At 37.5% G+C, this 18,773-nt stretch overlaps 1 protein-coding gene across 9 annotated transcripts; it reads left to right on the top strand.

Annotated features, from left to right (window-relative positions):
* The first annotated feature begins 68 nt into the window (after positions 1–68).
* Positions 69–17,518, top strand: LOC103701758 (calmodulin-binding transcription activator 3-like). Of its 9 annotated transcripts, none has more exons than XM_088708905.1 (14): positions 1,480–1,667; positions 1,835–1,965; positions 4,110–4,229; positions 5,661–5,776; positions 6,394–6,482; positions 9,569–9,611; positions 10,585–10,777; positions 10,898–11,023; positions 11,122–11,441; positions 11,845–12,231; positions 12,392–13,092; positions 13,183–13,765; positions 15,742–16,065; positions 17,234–17,518. In XM_088708905.1, exons 2-14 carry the CDS (start codon positions 1,926–1,928, stop codon positions 17,339–17,341), a joined length of 3,150 nt encoding a protein of 1,049 aa, XP_088565031.1. In that variant the 5' UTR covers positions 1,480–1,667; positions 1,835–1,925; the 3' UTR covers positions 17,342–17,518. The 9 variants fall into 9 exon arrangements, with proteins under 9 accessions (XP_088565036.1, XP_088565031.1, XP_088565033.1 ...); XM_088708907.1 differs by having other exon boundaries at positions 10,600–10,777; XM_088708909.1 differs by having other exon boundaries at positions 10,600–10,777; positions 10,901–11,023.
* Positions 17,519–18,773: the final 1,255 nt, after the last annotated feature.

Consider the following 18,773-nt stretch of genomic DNA (forward strand, 5'->3'; position numbering starts at 1 on the left):
TTGCCAGTCCCGTATGTATTCGATTGATGCAGAGTCCACTTCTAGAAGAAAAGGTCTTCACAAGTAGCCGTATACTTGTCTCCCTAAGGAAATCTATAACCGTGTGAGATTAAAAGCAGACACGTTGCAGAATCACAGTTGCAGCGGAAATGAACATAAACAACTGGGTCATGCAGCCGATCTCCTGAAATGATTAATAATCTCCTCCTGGTACGAACTAACTTTCCGCCCCTTTTATTCATGCATGGAGTAATGCAGCATGACCAGCTCTACATAATTAAGAAAGAAAAAAAAGAGAGGAGTGTCGTGCATATTTTTTTTAAAGCAAAAAAGCCATGTGGCAGCGGCACAAGAAAATTAGTTTGACACGGTAGTGGCGCGGCACATGGTGGAACTTTGAATGGCGTACAAATTTCCTTGTGGCTGTGAGTGTTACAGAGTTTTCTTTTTTATATAATATTGTCGTGTTGCTTGTTTATTGCGTGATGAAGATCCAACTTCCACATGACGCTCATTTATTTCATGTATTGCTCCTGTTTGCAGCTGCCGCATAATTCCTTTTTGGATACCTAGAGAATCCAGATCAGAAGGCTCATGTCTTATTATAAGGCTTTATGTACCATGGAATAATATAATTCTTAAAACTCTCAGAAACCAATCAAGGTTTTGTTTGGAGGCTAGCACTAATTATTCATGTGGCGGGTTCCGGGCGGTGGAAAAGGGAGAGAGAGAGGAAATATGATGATGGAACAATTGCTCTAGCCACCAAGGTAGTAGCCTGCTGGTAAGGGGGCGACAATTCTGCCCAAGTTGTCCGGGTTCGAAACGCACGGGCGTCGATTAAATTAGGGGACCGGATGCCCCACGCTCGGCTGGCTTGTTGGCGGTTATGCTTTCCTTCCACTTGTACCAAGGTGGCACTGGGGTGACGTACCCGCACGTGAGGCGGTGAACCCAGTGGGGTGAGCCCACGGGTCGGGGAAGGCACGCGAAACCTGCGACCTGTATCGAACATTCCCTAGTGGAAGGGGGGCTCAGTAATGGGGCTGCTACGTGGGCTGGTCCCTCCCCCTCCCCTCCTTTTTTTTGACCAAAAAAAAAAAAAAAAAACAATTGCTCTCCATATCCGGTATCTCTTAATTTTAGGGCTAATATAAATCATGTAAGAAATGTCTTCCCAGAAATTTAGGAATCGTGATTTCCTTTTACCGGCGGGCGTCTGCCCGTGGACACGCTAATTGGCCACCCAAAACAGGATCTCACTCGCGGATAAGCGGCGGTGCACTTTGACCGCAACCATCTTATCCTCACTCGAGGTTACCGTAGCCGATGAGATGGAAGTTGACGGGACGCCATTGGACGCTCGGAGTCGACCGCTGACGAGCGAGCGACAACGATGCCCCCGTTAACGGGCGCCACTCATCTCACCTCCGTGTGAATTCCGCACTTTATCCCCTAAACCCCGGCATTTTCCATTTAATGCGGCTCCATATCTGCCCTCCGGTCCACCTTGAAACGCATCTCTTCCGCCCGTATATCCCGTCGCGCCTTGACGCCTTTGCGTCAAACCGACGGCACAACTGCGCCTTTTTCGCGTTTTGTGCCCGTCTATTCTCTCTCCTCCGAATTCCATCTCGGCGGCTGCTGCTGTCGGCTTTCCTTCGAAGGTTCTCCCTTTTCTAACCTCATCTCATCTCCACTCAGAAATTAGAAAGAATTCCGATCTCCCCAAGTCCCTGATCTCGAATCCTCCCCCTTCGTGAAAGATTGGTCGATCCCGATTCCGGCTCTCTAACTTTGAATTTGACTTGATCCGATACTGTTCTTGCTGCAGTTTTCGGCTCTGGTTCTTCGAATTCTGATGCGAGAGGAGCTAGGGCTTTGAGATCGAGTCGTGCTTTTGGGATTAATTGTGGGTTGAGACCATGGCGGATGCTCGGCGGTATGGGTTGACCCCTCGGTTAGGTGAGAATTCGCGGAGATTTCTGCTGATTGAGTTGCCTTTTTTAGTTGCAAATTTTCGATCTTGATATTGGGATTTCGTATTGATTTTGATGGATATGATAGTGGTTTTGGAGTGATCTCTTCTTCTGTTCTTGCCCGGTTTGTATGTGTTACCGTTATCAGTGTATTATGCAGAAGTTTCTTAGTCGGTCTTTTAATCAATTTAATAATAGTTTTGGACTGATCTGATGATCGGTTTCTTCTTATTATTCTTTTTATTAAGGAATGTAGGTATAGCAGCGAACTGATTTACGGTGGAACATCAGTGAAATTAGCAGTATGTGACTCCTTTATATGGTGGCTATGATTTAATATGTCCGATGCGTGATATGGATCGTGACTTCTTTTTGAAAAAAATAAATATAAGAAGGTCCTGTATGTATGGTTGAATTCCGTGAAGGTGACAATGATTCATTCGTGAAAACTTAAAGTGCAATTTGATGAATGGTTGTTAGCCAATTTGAATATATCTAGGATGGGATGCTTGATTAGATCAAGCATGAGTTTTGCGATGGAGCAAAGACCTGGATTTCATGCCTGAAGTGTTGCCAGGGATTGTATTCTATTGACATTCATTACTAGAAGAGGCCCAAATTCTTTAATAAGTGAAAGCATGAAAGATTTTCTGTTGTCATTTAGAGAATAGTATTTCTGAAGGCTTCTGAACAGCAATGATTCAAATTATATTGGCCAATTTGGGTGTGGATCACCTTGAGAAACTATGCTGTTTTTGCTATTCTAGCTCTCTCTCTCTCTCTCGCCCCCCTCCCCCCGCTCCCTCTCTCTCTCCCTCCCCCCGCTCCCTCAGTTTGTAAAGAGACTTAAGTTTCCTTCACCTGCGAAAAAATAATGGAGAATAATTTCTTAAAAGTGCAATGGCTTGTGGTGCTTAAATGAATTTTGATTAACAATTTGTAAGATATAGTCCTATGATAGCTATAGAGGGTCCAATTAAAAAAATCTTTCCATATTCAATTTATGGAACATTAACAATATATGATTGCTAGTGGAAACATGTTTATATTTGTATCATGTAATTGTCTCAGAACTCTGTTATTTTTCAAAATTTATTATACCTATTCAAGTTATAAATAATTTGAGCTACAGTGCTCTATCTCCTTTTGTGCATGTTTTGGCACTGTTTTGTTCTTTCTATATGTAGTGTTTGAAGCTGCGGCTTCCCTCTCCTCTATGACCCTTTTGTCATTACTTAAGCATATCTTTCTTAGGTCTCTTGATAAGGATGATACTTATATGTCTTTGAAATCACATAACTCTCCATGTTTTAGGTATTATGTAAATTTTAATCTTATGGTCGTATATGTTCCTTTTAATGACTGTGGTATGAGCATTACAAATGCTCATTCTATTACATAATTAAAATCAACCATGTTAGTATTTGGCCTATCAGTTCCTGTAGCATTGGCATATTTATCTCAAGTGAAGAATTGTTCCACTAGAAAATCTGCAATCTTGTTTCCTTGAAAATCCAAATCGAGTAATAGCAATGCTTCTAAGTTCTTATGGCCTAGAAAGCTCGTGGGAGGGTTTTTTTCCTTCCAAGAGAGTAACCCAGTGGAGTTATCTTTCAGAATCCCTCTCTCTCTCTCTCTCTCTCTCTCTCTCTCTATCTATCTATCTCACGCGCACATGTAGGTGACAGAAGAGGCACTAAGTTTATTCTTTGCCTTCTAATTTTTCAAGTGAATGTCTTGGTCTGTTCTTGCTTCACATACAGACAAAAAAATCTGGGAGTTTTTGTTTTGTGTCAGCGAAGAACAAGTTATGCTGGGAGCTTATCTTTCTTCCCTCATTATTATTATTTTTTTTTGTAGGCACACAACCTTGCTTCCAGGTCTTAGTTTTACTGTGCATTTGTCATGCATGAGCACTTATTATCTGTTGTATGTCCAAAAACCTCTAGCTTAACGTTTTATAGCAATAAGAAAACATTGCAAAAAACCATTTGCTTAATAGCTAAAAATGCTCTTTTTTTTAAAAAAACTGTGCCTTGTCTTTATCAACCATACTTTTGTTCAGGTTTATGCCTCTCACTTAATATGTAATTTATTGTACTAATCTGGTAAGTGACTGTGGATGTACAGATATTGAGCAGATACTTTTGGAAGCACAACATCGATGGTTACGCCCTGCAGAAATTTGCGAAATTCTTCAAAACTATAGAAAATTTTGTATTGCCCCGGAACCACCAAATAAACCTCCTAGTATGACCTCTAATTTAAACCTCTCTTTATATGAGTTGTTTCTGTAAGTTTCATCTAACTTCATGCTTCCTGTATGTTAAACAACTCATGATGAGCTTTATTTATTGATGATTTAGTTTCTTGAGAAATCACTATTTCTCTTGGCTGCATGACTGCATGACTGAAATCATAAACAAAGTTCGACATTTGGAGGTTCATTGTTGCTTACTATGGATATTATAGAACATTGTTACTTCTCAGTTAGATTTTTTCTGCTGACCCTTCTAAACAGTAGGAACACATGACCTTTTCTGCTTAGTAGCTAAAATCTTTAAAAGCTCTCTATAGTCTTTTACCTGCTTCTGGGGCTCTTATATATAGATTTTTTCCCCTGAGAGCTGCTCTTCCTCAAACCTGTACCTTTGCTCAATTCAGGCAGCTAAAACATTTTGCCTTCTATGTACTATATCCAGTCCTTTGGTTCTTTTTTACATATCTGTTGATGCATATGTATGACGTTAAACTTAAATTTATGTACCTGTCTGTTCAATGCATCAACATGCATCTACAGTTCCATACATACATGCAGTCATATAGTCATATGCATCCAATGTATTTATGCTGGTGATATGCACATGTCTTTAGATTTATACTAATCCATATATGTAATTTATTATTTGACTTCAGAAGTTCTAAGATTGTTTTGCACTCAACCTTTCGCACCTCCTCCCAACCACCACCTAAAAATTATTATTTTCTGTTTCACTGGTAGATATTATTAGATTGGGCACAGTTTATTTATCAGTAAATGCCCACCTGAATTAGCTGGAAGCTTGAGACAGTATTCATTAGTGCTGTTTGTGGTTATCAGCATTTGTATTTGAATCAAGTATTTGCTGTTTAGGGTTTGATTCTAAGTTTACCAATACGCGGCGGATCCTAACCAGGGTATGGGTTTTTGATAAACATTAAGACTTCTCATATGTTCACCATGGTATGGTTCTATGCATCCATTGCATCATTTAGGCTATTTCTGTAATTAATTGGCTGGCATGAGTGGAGTAAGCAGCATCTGTACTAATAATTGTGCACATTAATGAATTGATACACATAAAAAGAAAAGCAAATGCTTTATTGCCAAACAAATGCTTTCAGCATTTCAAAATTTATTTACCATAATCAAATAAAAAGCTATGCAGATTCAATATTGGATGTGGTTGATTTTGGTTTCTTTCCCTTGTTTCTCTAGTTGTCTATCAATTGTTACTTGCTGTTTAATTGATTTAATGCTTCTTCTTGGTGAATCTTGGAATCAATATTAGTCTTTGAAGAGTAAATGATCCTGAGACTGATATTTGAAATGATTATCAACTAAGGAATTATGTATACATTGCTCTGTTTGATCAAATATCCACATCAGGCAGATCCTCACTTGGCATGTATTTGCATTAGGTGGTTCACTTTTTCTTTTTGATCGGAAGGTATTGAGATACTTCCGGAAGGATGGCCATAACTGGAGAAAGAAAAAAGATGGAAAGACTGTGAAAGAAGCGCATGAGAGGCTAAAGGTAAGTCTGAATCATGCATTTGTCCATGCTTATCTTGAAGGACAAATGAGATAGCTTGCTTGTAGTAATTCTTGAAATGCTGCTAAAGAGCATGGAAGGGGGATATATTAAATATAAAACAAGGGCAAATGTTTGTATTCTGTGTTGTTCTATATTTTTATAAACATATATAGTTGAGTGTTTGGGAGATCTTGTATGGTCATTGATGTTCAAACATTGTCCATGGTCCTTAGAAGTTCACTGCATATTTCATGGATTCATGCAATTGCCGTGCATATGCACATGTGAGTATGCATGTATCATGCGCATATTGTTCAGGGTGAGTGGTAGTACTAGTAGTTTGATATTCTATTCTTGTGCTTTAGCTTTTAAATTTCTAATTATCTAATTATATATATATATATATATTTTGAATAAACTATTCTGGTGTAAATATTTCATTCTTCAATGATTTATTCGCCATAAATTTCTTTTAACAAATTATGCAAGAATTGATTAAGCTTCAAGCTTCTGTGATGGAATATGTGCTTTTTTTTCTCTAAGATTATTTTCTTGATGTTTTGGAACAAATATCATGAAATGGATGCAATAAAGCTGATGTAGTCTACATTTTTCAGGTTGGAAGTGTTGATGTTCTACATTGCTACTATGCTCACGGGGAAGAAAATGAAAATTTCCAAAGACGGAGTTATTGGATGTTGGAAGAGTATGGAGGCAATTTTGTTTTGTGTTTATAAGACCTTTAACTTATAATCGCATTACACCTTCTTTTACAATATCGCTTGTATCCTTTGTTGTTGTATTTAATCATACAAAATTGATTTGCATCTTAATGCCCATTTTGACTATAAGTTTGTTTGTCATATGATTGTTACAACATCAATTCCTTAGAATGCTGTATTACATGATGAACATATCCGCTTATTATGTATCCCTATTGTAAATTTAGGTCTTTTTATATTTTTATTTTAGAAACTGGATTGTAAGTTTTTTTTTGCTTTATTTTGTTAGTTCCTTTCCCAGATACTGATTGATTACATGTTGAAGTCAAATCTGAGAGAGCATGTTGATGCAGGCTTTGATGTACTAGTTTCATAAGTGAGGGAAACTGAGTAAAGAACTGTTACTTTATGGTGACTAAGAAGTCATTCTTGGAATAAGATGTGTGTTCTTGTAGGGCTTTGGGCATAAGAGGCAAATGCAAACTAAAACCTCTACGTAATTGTAGTCTTGAAGGTGAAAAACTCATCTTAGTCTCCTACTGGAATATATACAATCATATTGGACCAGAATCTAGGAATATATGAAAATATACATTAGGTCAATGTTTCTAGGATGAGGCGATTTGGTGTACGTACCTCACCAGTGTACCTAGCGAGTAAAATCTTGTGGACAAGGTACTACATCATAGATTCAGTGTTTCAAGGCTCAATGTAAGGCCTATCTGTTTAACGCTTCGTGCCTGTAGGAAGAGAGAATTAATGACTACAATCGAGTTTCAAGGCAATTTCCAAGGTAAGGCCAACAGAAGTAAGATCATGTATAAAGACAAAGAGGGCAATAGTCAACTACATCGGAATGATTTTGAAGTTGGGCAGAATGAAAACGTAGATTTGACCATTAGGTATTATGAAAGGGGAATACTGAAGATGATCTTTTGACTAGTTAAAGTGAAATCAATCATGAGCAGGAAATACAAGGAAGAGTGAGGATGCAAAATTGCAAACTAATTAAAACCCACTAAGGGATGATTGATCACATCCACAAATGGTGTGATTTTGGCTGAAATTATAGTCTTCAAGTATTTTGGAGGAAGATGAATTAATCTTGAAGTGAAGCAGATGTCTAATTAATGAGAAATATTAGTTTTGAAGTTTTTTTTTACAATGTGATGCAATAAAATTACAAAATTAATTTATCCATCTAGGGAAGTCTCTGGGAAGAATGCTCCCTACATGGCAAGGAACCAGCCAAAGGCTTGGCGGTGAGTGCAGATCTCGCAAAAATGGTGTGAGGTCGCTAGAAACTTCAAGGCAAGATGATGGCGGTTCAAGGGACCAAGCAATCAATGAATATTGTGAATTCAACATATAGTGAAAGGATCCTGCTGTGGTGTTATAATGAATAGTTGGAAGATGGTCCATCAATTTGCAAAGATAAACAGCCAGTTTGCACATTCAGAAACAGGAGAGAAATCATTTTTTTAGTTGATTACTAGAAAAGTATGTGTTGTATTATTTTCTTTAGCAATCTAGAGGGAAGGGTTTCAGGGAAATGCTTTTAGGATTTTGTTGTGTGATCGGAGAGGGGCTGCAGCTGATCTGAAATCAACTGCAGACCTGTTTCTGGATCATGTGTGAGAAGGAAACAAAAATTCAAAGGTAAAATTTATAATAAACAATTGATATAGTTGTGGTTGTGTGGTTAGTTTTTTGGTTTGGATTCTCTTAATTTGATATGAGGATTTAAGATCTGAGACAGATCTAAAGGCACTCTAATCATCCATAGTTATAGCTTTACTTCTGTTATAGATATTAGAAACTACAGCAGCAGAGAAATCAGAACACTCAAAAATATCAATAGAAAGGAGTTGAGAAAGGGTTTAAGAGGGTGGAAAAAATGGAGTGAACAAAAAGGCTGAACGTGACATTCTGTATTCTTTATTTCCAACAAAAAAAGGTAATTGCAATGTTCTTTCTTCCAGTTGAAGGTCTTTAAAAATCCTTCGCATTGACACCCCTCTTACATCATTATTTGAGTCCTTCAACTCCTAAAAAATGGAACAATTTCTATAAAGATACTAAACCTGACAAAGTCATGACCCCCAAGTTTGAGCTTTTATTGGAATCTACAATAACCTCAACTGTAGCATGAACAGTTCATAAACAGTACCACTTAGTCAAGCCCTCCCTTTTTCTTATTTCTGAAACATTCCTAGACTCTTATCCATTATAAATGAAGGCTTAGAAGAGCAGTTTTAATGCACCAAATTGCGTTGATTTAGCTTCTTTTTCATTCCAAAATTGAGTACGAAGCTCAGAAGTGGACTGCAGAGACTCTTTCAATTTATATATCTTTCACTGAGCCCTTCGTTGGTCCAAACTGGCAACCATATGCTTTCGTGTGTGTCTTATGCCTTAAGCTACGGTCTGTTGAGCTCCACTCAACTCATCCTTGAACTGCTTGCACTCCTTGCAGTCACTGCACCAGCACTTAGGCATTAGTAGCCTCTCCACGGGGAAATTGCATCTTGGTTATTAAGAGTCCGGAACACTTTCTTGCCTTTGTCTCTTGCGTGGAGCATTTTGTAGGAACAATATTTGAAAGCATGTGACACATCAACACTAATGACATCCAAGCCTTTACCCAGTGATATGTTGGTTAATTATGAAAATCAACTCTAGGTTGAGAAGGTTTCCATAATGATCGAACAGATATCTATGGTAACCTATCTGGTCGATATCAAGTCTCCCACTAACTACATCATGCCACTATTCTAGGTTTATGCAATTGGAGAAAACTTAGAAAAGCAACAGATTTTGCATTCCTCATGAAGGCAATAAAAAGTGCAGGCCATGGTCATTTTTTGTTATTTTGTTAATGCATGTTTATTAATTAGCTCTTCAGTAATTTACCTTTGTGCTTCTTTTATATTATTTTCTTGTAATATGCAAATATACACAGACAAAATTTTCAGGATGATGTCAAGTGCACATGGTCACCTATTTATTCGGAGTGTTATCTTATTTCTTTGACAACATTAACCATTTTTTGATCTATTTTGTGTTGCAGAGACTACATGCACATTGTTCTTGTACACTATCTTGGAGTCAAGGTTATAGTTCACTTCCCTCTCCTTCAGTTATTGCAAGTGATCATGTTCATTTTCAATATTCTGCACCAAGTTGTCTTCGCATTTATCTTTTTTGACAGCCTTTTGAAACTAATTTGAGTTCTATTGGTCATGATCTTCTTTTCATTTTCTTGTTCTTAGAGTGTGTTTGTTTCCTAATAACTGAGCCCGAACTCGACATCAGTTTGACATGGGCATTTCTGACCGTTTGTTTCCCTGTAACTGAGCCCGAACTTGGAACTCAAATTCTCAGTTCGCCCAAAAAGGCCAAACTTGACTTCGGAAGGATGGGAGCTCCTAGTCAAGTTCTAATTGAATAAGCATAGCATTTAAGCTACTATAATGCTCTCTCAATCCCTCTCTCCTGATAAAAAAATTGTTTAAGCAACATCTAACTGATAGTTATTAGTAGTAATTTAATGATAATTTCAGTGTTTAGAAATGGCACTTCTTATGCACTTACTTCCCACAAAATAAACAGCAGAAAACACATTAGATGTCACTGGATTCTTAATGCCAACATCTTCCTTGTTCAACATCTCAAGGGGAGAAAAAAAGATGAAGTCTTAATCCAGACGACTTATGTAATCAAGTAGATATCATAGCACATTGCTTGGCTTTCAGCACGCAAATAAATTTGAAATCTATTAGGATTTGTAGCAGATTGCATGTCAATGGAACCATGAAAAGCTATTGTGAAACTTCACAACGCCATCCAATTTTGTATAAAGCATTGGTTATTTATATTTGCTAACTTTCATTTGAAATGAAAGCTATTTCCAACCTAAAACCTTAAGCTAATAGTGCTCGACCGGTTGGATATATTCAAAATTTTAAGTGCATGTATCGGTATGGTGATTGCTGGCTTATCAGGAACCATCCTTGCCAACTTTCTCTTTGTTTCTTTGTGATAGGGACTAGCTTTGATTCATTTGCAGATCATGCTATAATGCAGAATTTTGATCTTCAGGGTAACAAACCAAATTTCAGTCATACTAGAGATGTTGAAGAAACTGCTAAAGTTGTCAATATGGATAGTCCTGTCTGTTCTAATTCTTTCACAAATCACAGCCAGCTGCCTTCACAAACTACGGATGCTGAAAGCCCAAATAGTGCACACACTTCAGAATATGAAGATGCTGAGTCTGGTACGACTTATTCCATCTTGAATCTATCGTGCATCATCTTACATTGTATATTGCTTCACTGATTTGTATTTCAATCATGCATCCTTTCTTTCAGTGTATCTAAAGCGAAATTCGATGCAGCAGATAACTATCAGGCAAGTTCCAGACACAACTCTTTCCTTGAGATGCAGCAGCATGGGGATGGACCTGTGACGAACGTTCATCTGTGGAACCCTTATTCTCCAATTGCTTCCATAAATAACCAATGTGAGAATGACAGTAAACATTGTTTCTGTTCAGTTTGAGACTTAAACTATAGTTGGCATACTAACTGAATGCTTTGCTTTGGGATTTTTTTCTTTCAGGTGATATTCAGGGAGCACAGGCTACGGAACCTAAATCAGATTTTTATTCAGTTGCTCAAGAGGATATAACAAGAGTTTTTGATGAAACACTCCTTGGATTAACTTTTAGTGGGTCCAGAACACAGTATGATTTGACATCATGGGGTGAAGTCCTGGAACATAGTACAACAGGGTTCCAAACACCTTCTTTCCACCCAGGACAGGCTGCCGCAGTGGAGGACAATCCTAGACTGGAGACTTCGACAGGGGAACTATACGCAGATGACCTCGGGGTCAAGCAAGTGGATGTTACCACTGCTCAAGACAAATCATTGTGGCAGGTACTTAGTTTTTTCTATCTGATAAGGTCAAACTTCCAGTTTGCTGTAATCTGGCTTCAAAATAGATAAGGATGTCAATTTGAATTGGTAGAGGTCTACATGCCACCACAGAACTTAAACTAAATAATAGGAAATGTTTGACTTTCCTTAATGCATGAAAAGATAGAAATGAAATCTGTCATGAAAATTGTGCTCAGTAATGCACCCTCATCAGGCTAGCATCTAAAAGTGATCTCATATTGGCTTTCTAGCTATCATTAGTTAGTGTTAAGTTTATGGATTTATTCTGTGGACATTGTGGTGGAATTTCCTTATATGTACTGATCTTTTAATTTGCACTGGTAACATTTCTGTCAGAAGGTACGAAACAGCCATCTGATATGCAAAATGTTTTCTGTTGCAGCTTTCTACTGCTGACATTGGTTCCCTTGGTACATCAAATGCTGACCTGGAAAATGGCATGTCTATAGAGGACAATGTCAATGCCCCTTCCCTTATAAAACAGGCATCATTAGATTTCTCTAATATGGAAGGAGAAGGCCTAAAGAAATATGACAGTTTCTCAAGATGGATGAGCAAGGAACTTGGAGAGGTGGATAACTCACTTCCGATATCCAGTTCTGGGGTTTACTGGGACACTGTTGAAAGTGAAACTGTTATTGAAGATTCTAGCATGTCTAATCATGAGAGCTTAGCTGCGTATATAATGAACCCCTCACTTTCCCAAGACCAGCTTTTCAGTATAATTGATTTCACTCCCAATTGGGCCTACACCGGCATGGAGACTAAGGTATGTCCACTCAGATTTTTCAATTTTTTATTTATTTAATTTCTTCCTGGGTGATCTAATAGATTCTGAAATTTTAAATGATCCTTTGTGGAATAACGATGTGCTGAAAGTAGAATAGCATTGACATAATTATGGTTACTTTGTCCTGTAAATTGAACAGGTTTTAATCTCTGGAACATTCTTGAAGAATAAAGAAGATGTAGAAAAATGTCAATGGTCATGCATGTTTGGGGAAATTGAAGTTCCAGCTGAGATTTTAGCAGATGGAACTCTTCGCTGCCATGCTCCAATGCACAAATCTGGAAGGGTTCCTTTTTACATCACCTGCTCCAACAGGTTGGCTTGTAGTGAAGTGCGGGAATTTGAATTTCGGGCTAATGATGCTCAATATATGGAGACTTTGGATTCGCATGGTTACAATACAAATGAAATGCAACTTCATGTACGTCTGGAAAAGCTGCTTACTTTGGGACCAGTTGATCAACAAATAATTGCAGCTAATAGTGTCAAGGATAATCTTCATTTAAGCAATAAAATTAGTTCACTGATGATGGAATTTGATGATGAGTGGTCCAATCTGCTTAAGCTAACTCATGAGGAAGGGTTTGCTCCTGACAATGCCAAGGACCAATTGCTTGAAAGATTAATGAAAGAGAAATTGCATTCCTGGCTTCTTCACACTGTAGCTGAAGATGGTAAAGGCCCCAGTGTCTTGGATAAGGGGGGACAGGGTGTGCTTCATTTAACAGCTGCCCTTGGTTATGATTGGGCTATAAAACCAATAATTACTTCAGGTGTAAATATTAACTTTAGAGATGTTCATGGATGGACTGCTCTTCACTGGGCAGCATGCTGTGGCAGGTAACCCTTGAAATGTCATTGTTCATTGTTACTTTTTTCTGTATGGTATGTATAGATCTTTAATACTGTTTGATCTCCTTTTATTATCAGGGAGCGCACAGTTGTTGCCCTCATTGCCTTGGGTGCAGCTCCTGGAGCTTTAACAGATCCTACTCCTGAGTTCCCAACTGGAAGAACACCTGCAGATCTAGCATCTGCAAATGGACATAAGGGGATTGCCGGCTTCCTGGCAGAGTCTTCTCTGACTGACCATCTTTCAACCCTCACTTTAAAGGAGTCAGAAGGCAGTGATGTAGCAGATATTTCTGGTATTACAGATGTTGAAGATGTTGCAGAAGAGAGTGCCATTCAGGTTGCTGATGGGGATGTGCAGGCTGGACTTTCACTGAAGGACTCATTGAGTGCTGTCCGCAATGCTTCTCTAGCTGCAGCTCGAATCTATCAAGTTTTTAGGGTTCATTCATTCCACAGAAAAAAGCTTATCGAGTGTGGAGATGACAAATGCGGAATATCAGATGAGCGTGCTCTTTCGCTCATATCTCTCAAGAAGGCCAAGCCAGGACAGCATGATGTGCCCCTGCATGCTGCTGCAAGTCGTATACAAAACAAGTTTAGAGGATGGAAAGGAAGAAAGGAGTTTTTGATTATTCGGCAGCATATTGTTAAGATCCAGGTGTATTGTCATGGACCCACCTACTCAGTTTGCTTATAAAACTGTGCATTTCTGGTTTTTTGTTTTGTCTTCTATGCTCCAAGTTGCCTTTTCTTGCTTCTTGTACATTTATTTTGTTTGTTACCAAAAAATGATTTTTCCCAGACAGCATTATCATCTTCTGCTAAATTTATCAAGGTAATGAAATACATCTAAGAATGTCCATTGTTGTCATATTCTGGAATAATTATATGAGTTGGCTTTTATACATTTTGTAAATACTAGATGGTCATAAACTTATAAGCAGAAGATTATGTGTATCTTCTTTTGGTTTGAAATATGTTCTTAATAAGAAGTTTTATGTATCACTTGTTGATATGCTTGGAATAAGATTAGTGACTGCAGCAATAGTTCTAATTATAACCATGTATATTCACCTACCTTACAAAATTTCATTTCCAATTATTTGATCGTCGACTTTATGATTATCCTTGAATCTCAAATAAGACTAGTTTTGGGGCATCATATATCTCTGGAGTTCTAGTGTTGATTATTAGTGCCTGCTAAGGCTTCAGATCTGTTTTCCAGAGACCTAGATGTACATAGTCCTCAGCTAGTCAACTTGAACATAAAAATGACGGCTCTCAACTGTTCATTTAAATGACAGGAACACTCTAGACAGCATCATCTACATTCAACTACTCTCATTTAGAAAAATCAAAATAAATCGTAGGTATATATTTGTCTGTTGTTTTTATTTTTTAGTTTTACCTTTGTTTTTCGAGGTGAACGGGTTTCCAAAAATGGGAGACATGTTGAACCACTGACATGAAGTCCTGCATATTTCTATGAAAGCATACTGATACTTTTCTTTATGAGAAAATACGCAAGGAAACAATTGGTTTTTAAAACATGGTGTTGAAGCAAATAATGCACCTTAGTTATAATATGAACCCAAAACCTGGATTCCTATGTATTAACTTAGTATATACTTAACCTACATTATCAAAACCTTTGACAGAGGTGACACCCATTATTCTTGTTAGGGTGAAGGTATCCTTTTTAGCATCACCTTAGTCAAAAAGAGAATGAAAACCACCTTATGATATATAGGAGTTGAATTCATTTTCTTCCAATTCTCCCTTTGTCTTCCAGTGTATTACTTCTTCCTTTATCTAGCTGTTTGGGTATCCATGCAAATGAGATTTGTTAGCCTGAATCATTTAGCAGGTGATATGGGTCATGCCTTGTATGCATTTTGCATTTAATTAGAACATAACCTTCTGACAAGGATGGCTATTTGAGCTCAAAATCCTTTACATTCTCCAGTTGTGACCAAGGGCATCACTCCTCCAGAACTTTTTTCATAAATTCTGCCGAACTTTATCACAGCTTCCTCATCTTTTGGGAAGCTAGAACTATTCACAGAAACAATCATGGAAATGAACTTGCCTTGATTATATTTTTTTATATTATTGGTAGTCTTAGCATGAAATGTGATTATAGGGTCTTTTTTAAAAAAATCATTCAAATATTAGCTTCACAGATTGACTATAAACAGGTTTAGTTTTTATTTTATTAATTATATAACAATATTATTGTTTAAGTTTGTTCCTTTACTTGGATCTGTCCGCAGCGAAATATTCAGAATATGCCATGCTTTCAGTAATCTTCAGAATGCTTGAAGTATCAGAGGCTATAAAAAATTAAGTAGCTGTTTTATTCCTTATATGTTAAAGTAATTTTTCTTTTCGACTAATCATGATTTATTATTTTTCTTCTTTTTTTTTTGTAATGCTGGCAACTCAATGAAAATTTCTGTTGTTGTCTGTTACAGGGTACCAAATATATAGTACAGTTTGTAGTTTGTTCAATTCTGATCTGTCCTATTTTCTGATTCATTACCATGCACAGTGCATACTTCTTTATCAACATCTGCTTAAATTTTCCTCAATAATATTATTCATCTCAGTTTCTTACTTCCTTTTGCTGACTAGGCCCATGTACGAGGACATCAAGTTAGGAAACATCACAAAAAAATTGTCTGGTCAGTTTTGATTGTGGAGAAAGCTATATTGCGGTGGAGGCGGAAAGGAAGTGGATTTCGTGGTTTCCGGTCTGAAGGACTACTCGAGGGTCCTAGCATGCAAAACCAAGCAGCTAAGGAGGATGATTATGACTTCTTGCAAGAAGGCAGAAAACAGACTGAGGCCAGGCTACAGAAAGCACTTGCAAGGGTGAAATCCATGGTTCAATATCCGGAAGCAAGAGATCAGTACCGAAGGCTTCTAAAAGTTGTCGCCGAGCTCCAGGAGTCCAAGGTAGCATTTTGGTCTCTCATTTCCTGAGTTATTTTATCTCCATAAGTGTTAACTTTGGATTGTTCATGTAATTGCCAGCCCAGTAAGCTTCTTAAGAATTGGGGCCTAATGGTAAATTGAACCAAGCATTGGCTTGGTTTCTGTGCAATATGGGCTTCCCATAGGGCCTGTTGGTTGCATGCAATTAGGAAGCTTATAGATAAAGTTACATGTGGCTGTAATTCTAGTATTTTTAACATGTCAGATTCTTAACTGTGTTGGTCCATTTGCAATAAATAGAATAACATTGGTTATGTATATGTAACTAAAGAGATGTAATTATACACTATAACATACTACTAGTTTATATTAATATCGTCATAATTTTGTTATTGCTATAATCTAAATTTTAAGAAAAACATATTAATTGGTATTATAATAGTTCATCAAAGAATGATAGTATATGTGGTGTACTGTACTATTATAGCATAAATTATGTGTTGCATTATGTTGTAATAATACAATCAAATTAATATTATTATTAATGTTATTATCATTATTATAATAATATTATCGTGCAGTTCATTTATGGTTTTTAGTACTTGTCAAGGTATAAAATTACACTAGCATAATATATAATGACATATATGATTAAAGTTGTATATAACCATGCTATTATAATACATTTATTGTTATTAGATTATGTGTATACTGTACCTTATATGATATTGTCAGTACTGATAGCATAATAATAAATATATCAGCATGCTAGTATATCTTATACAGGAAGCGCCATTGCAGTATAATTGATAGTATTTTTAGATTACATAAAGAATATCTATATTTTATAATACATCAATTCTACGTTCACCATTCTGCTTGCTATTAATGGATGTTATGAAGGCCAGTTTTCTTGTCTTTTGCAAAAAGAGCCATTCTACCTGCTAGTCTTGCAACTACATTTTACAAAGTCCAGTAGCTGTTTAATCACAATGTATGCAGCACTTTTTTTTTTGGAGAAAAACAATGGGAATGCTACTGGGCAAGTTCTAACCTAGAACCTCTCCGCCGGACCTATTTTCTTAGTGAGACTTTATTCCATACAAAATTGGACTTTATTCCATACAAAATTGTTAGTGGTTCACCTTATGAGCAGTTCGGTTCACATTTCTTGCTATTTTTTGTACAGGCCATGCAAGATAGCATTTTGAAAGAGTCGGCGGAGGCGGCTGATGGTGATTTCATGATTGAACTGGAAGAGCTCTTGCAGGGTGACACACCCATGCCCACAGCTTGATAAGGTTGAAACTGCTTTCATAAACCGAAGGTTTGCATCTGTGTACCATCCAACTGATGCTGTAAATTATCTACTTCGTGGGTTTTGGACCTCATGGTCAACATATATGCTGTATATAATTTACTAATTATATGTAACTAAGGAACGGACTCATAGATATCAGTGTTTTGGATTAAATTCTCTTGTTGTCAGGTCTTTGTAGCAATCATTAATCATTCTGACTCTATTACTGGCTAAAAAGAACCACAATCGCCGAATTCCATGAATTGAAGAGGGGGGAACACCACATGGACTCCGGTAGCACAATCTGAGAACTGTTTTGGTTACTTTTGAGTCCAAATCAAGCTTTTAACAATGTATCTTCAAGAGAAGGCTTGGGAACCTTTTCTGTATATACTATCTAATTCTCCTGACCCCCATGGATACAGTATCAGGGTTGAACCCTGTTTTCTCCTGCAAAACTTACCTGCGATAACTGGTTCTTATGCCATCGCTCCCATGCATCCAGCTTTCTGGTGACCATTCCCGGTTGTCTTCCCAAAGTGGCTTTTGCATTATTGATAGATACCGATTTGATCTCGCAATTAATTCTTGGTCAGGCTTCAAGGTAAGTGGCTTCGTGCCTCTTTTCGCTACGTTGGACACTTGCTTTTTCTCCATCCGTACCTGAAGATTCTAATGCAACTCCATCCCTGAAGATTTAAATGCAAAGAATTAATAGACTGACTTAGCTTCCATGTTGCCACTGCATGTATCGAGAATCATCTTTGGAGCTACGGTGATGTTCTTGAAGTCAGAGACCCCAACGACAACCTTTTTCAGTTGTATGGTGGTACTGCCATTTGATTACTAATATAGCATAATTAATAGGGCCCAAGAAGGAAGCGCAGCTAAAGATTAGCAGGGAAGCTGCAGGCAGGCAGGGAGGGTTAAGACTAATGCTCGAAGCATCTTCTAATATAAATGTTTCCGTCTATTTTCCTCATGCTGCAATTTATAGCTGTTTTTTATACTTGAAATTTATAGCAGGTAGTTAACACTAGCAATCAGTGAAGCATTTTCTAAGATAAATGTCGCCATCTATGTTCTGTAATCGATAACCAAGTATGATTGATAATAACCACCAAAAGGAAATTAGAATCGAAAATAGCCCTATTAAAGCGATGTGTGTAGAAAATTCTGCAGAGTTGGTTGTGCCATTTAATGAATTCGTTGGGCGACAATCGCTCACTTGAATTAGAATTTTGGCTTTGCCAATGCTGGGTCCCACTGTGAGCTTGTTCATATGATTGGAATCAGTGATCCAATGGGTCTGAGGATCACGTTCTCCATCTATTCCGACTGCGTCGAGACTTGAGAACACGTCTTTGATGGCATTTATTCTCCATCAAACTCCGAACGGATTCCCGTAACTTTCGGGAGGAAGAAGACG

The sequence above is a fragment of the Phoenix dactylifera genome, chromosome 12 (genome assembly GCF_051530095.1).
Source record: "Phoenix dactylifera cultivar Ajwa chromosome 12, Ajwa_hap1_PhDact_Kaust_v1.1, whole genome shotgun sequence".
Lineage (NCBI taxonomy): Eukaryota > Viridiplantae > Streptophyta > Magnoliopsida > Arecales > Arecaceae > Phoenix > Phoenix dactylifera.

Excerpts from the sequence above, each read along its gene's own strand:
- LOC103701758 (XM_088708905.1), top strand. The coding sequence starts at position 1,926 with ATGGCGGATGCTCGGCGGTATGGGTTGACCCCTCGGTTAG. Across the intron at positions 9,612-10,584 it reads TACACTATCTTGGAGTCAAG|AATTTTGATCTTCAGGGTAA; the intron begins GTTATAGTTCAC and ends GCTATAATGCAG. Across the intron at positions 13,766-15,741 it reads AGCATATTGTTAAGATCCAG|GCCCATGTACGAGGACATCA; the intron begins GTGTATTGTCAT and ends TTTGCTGACTAG.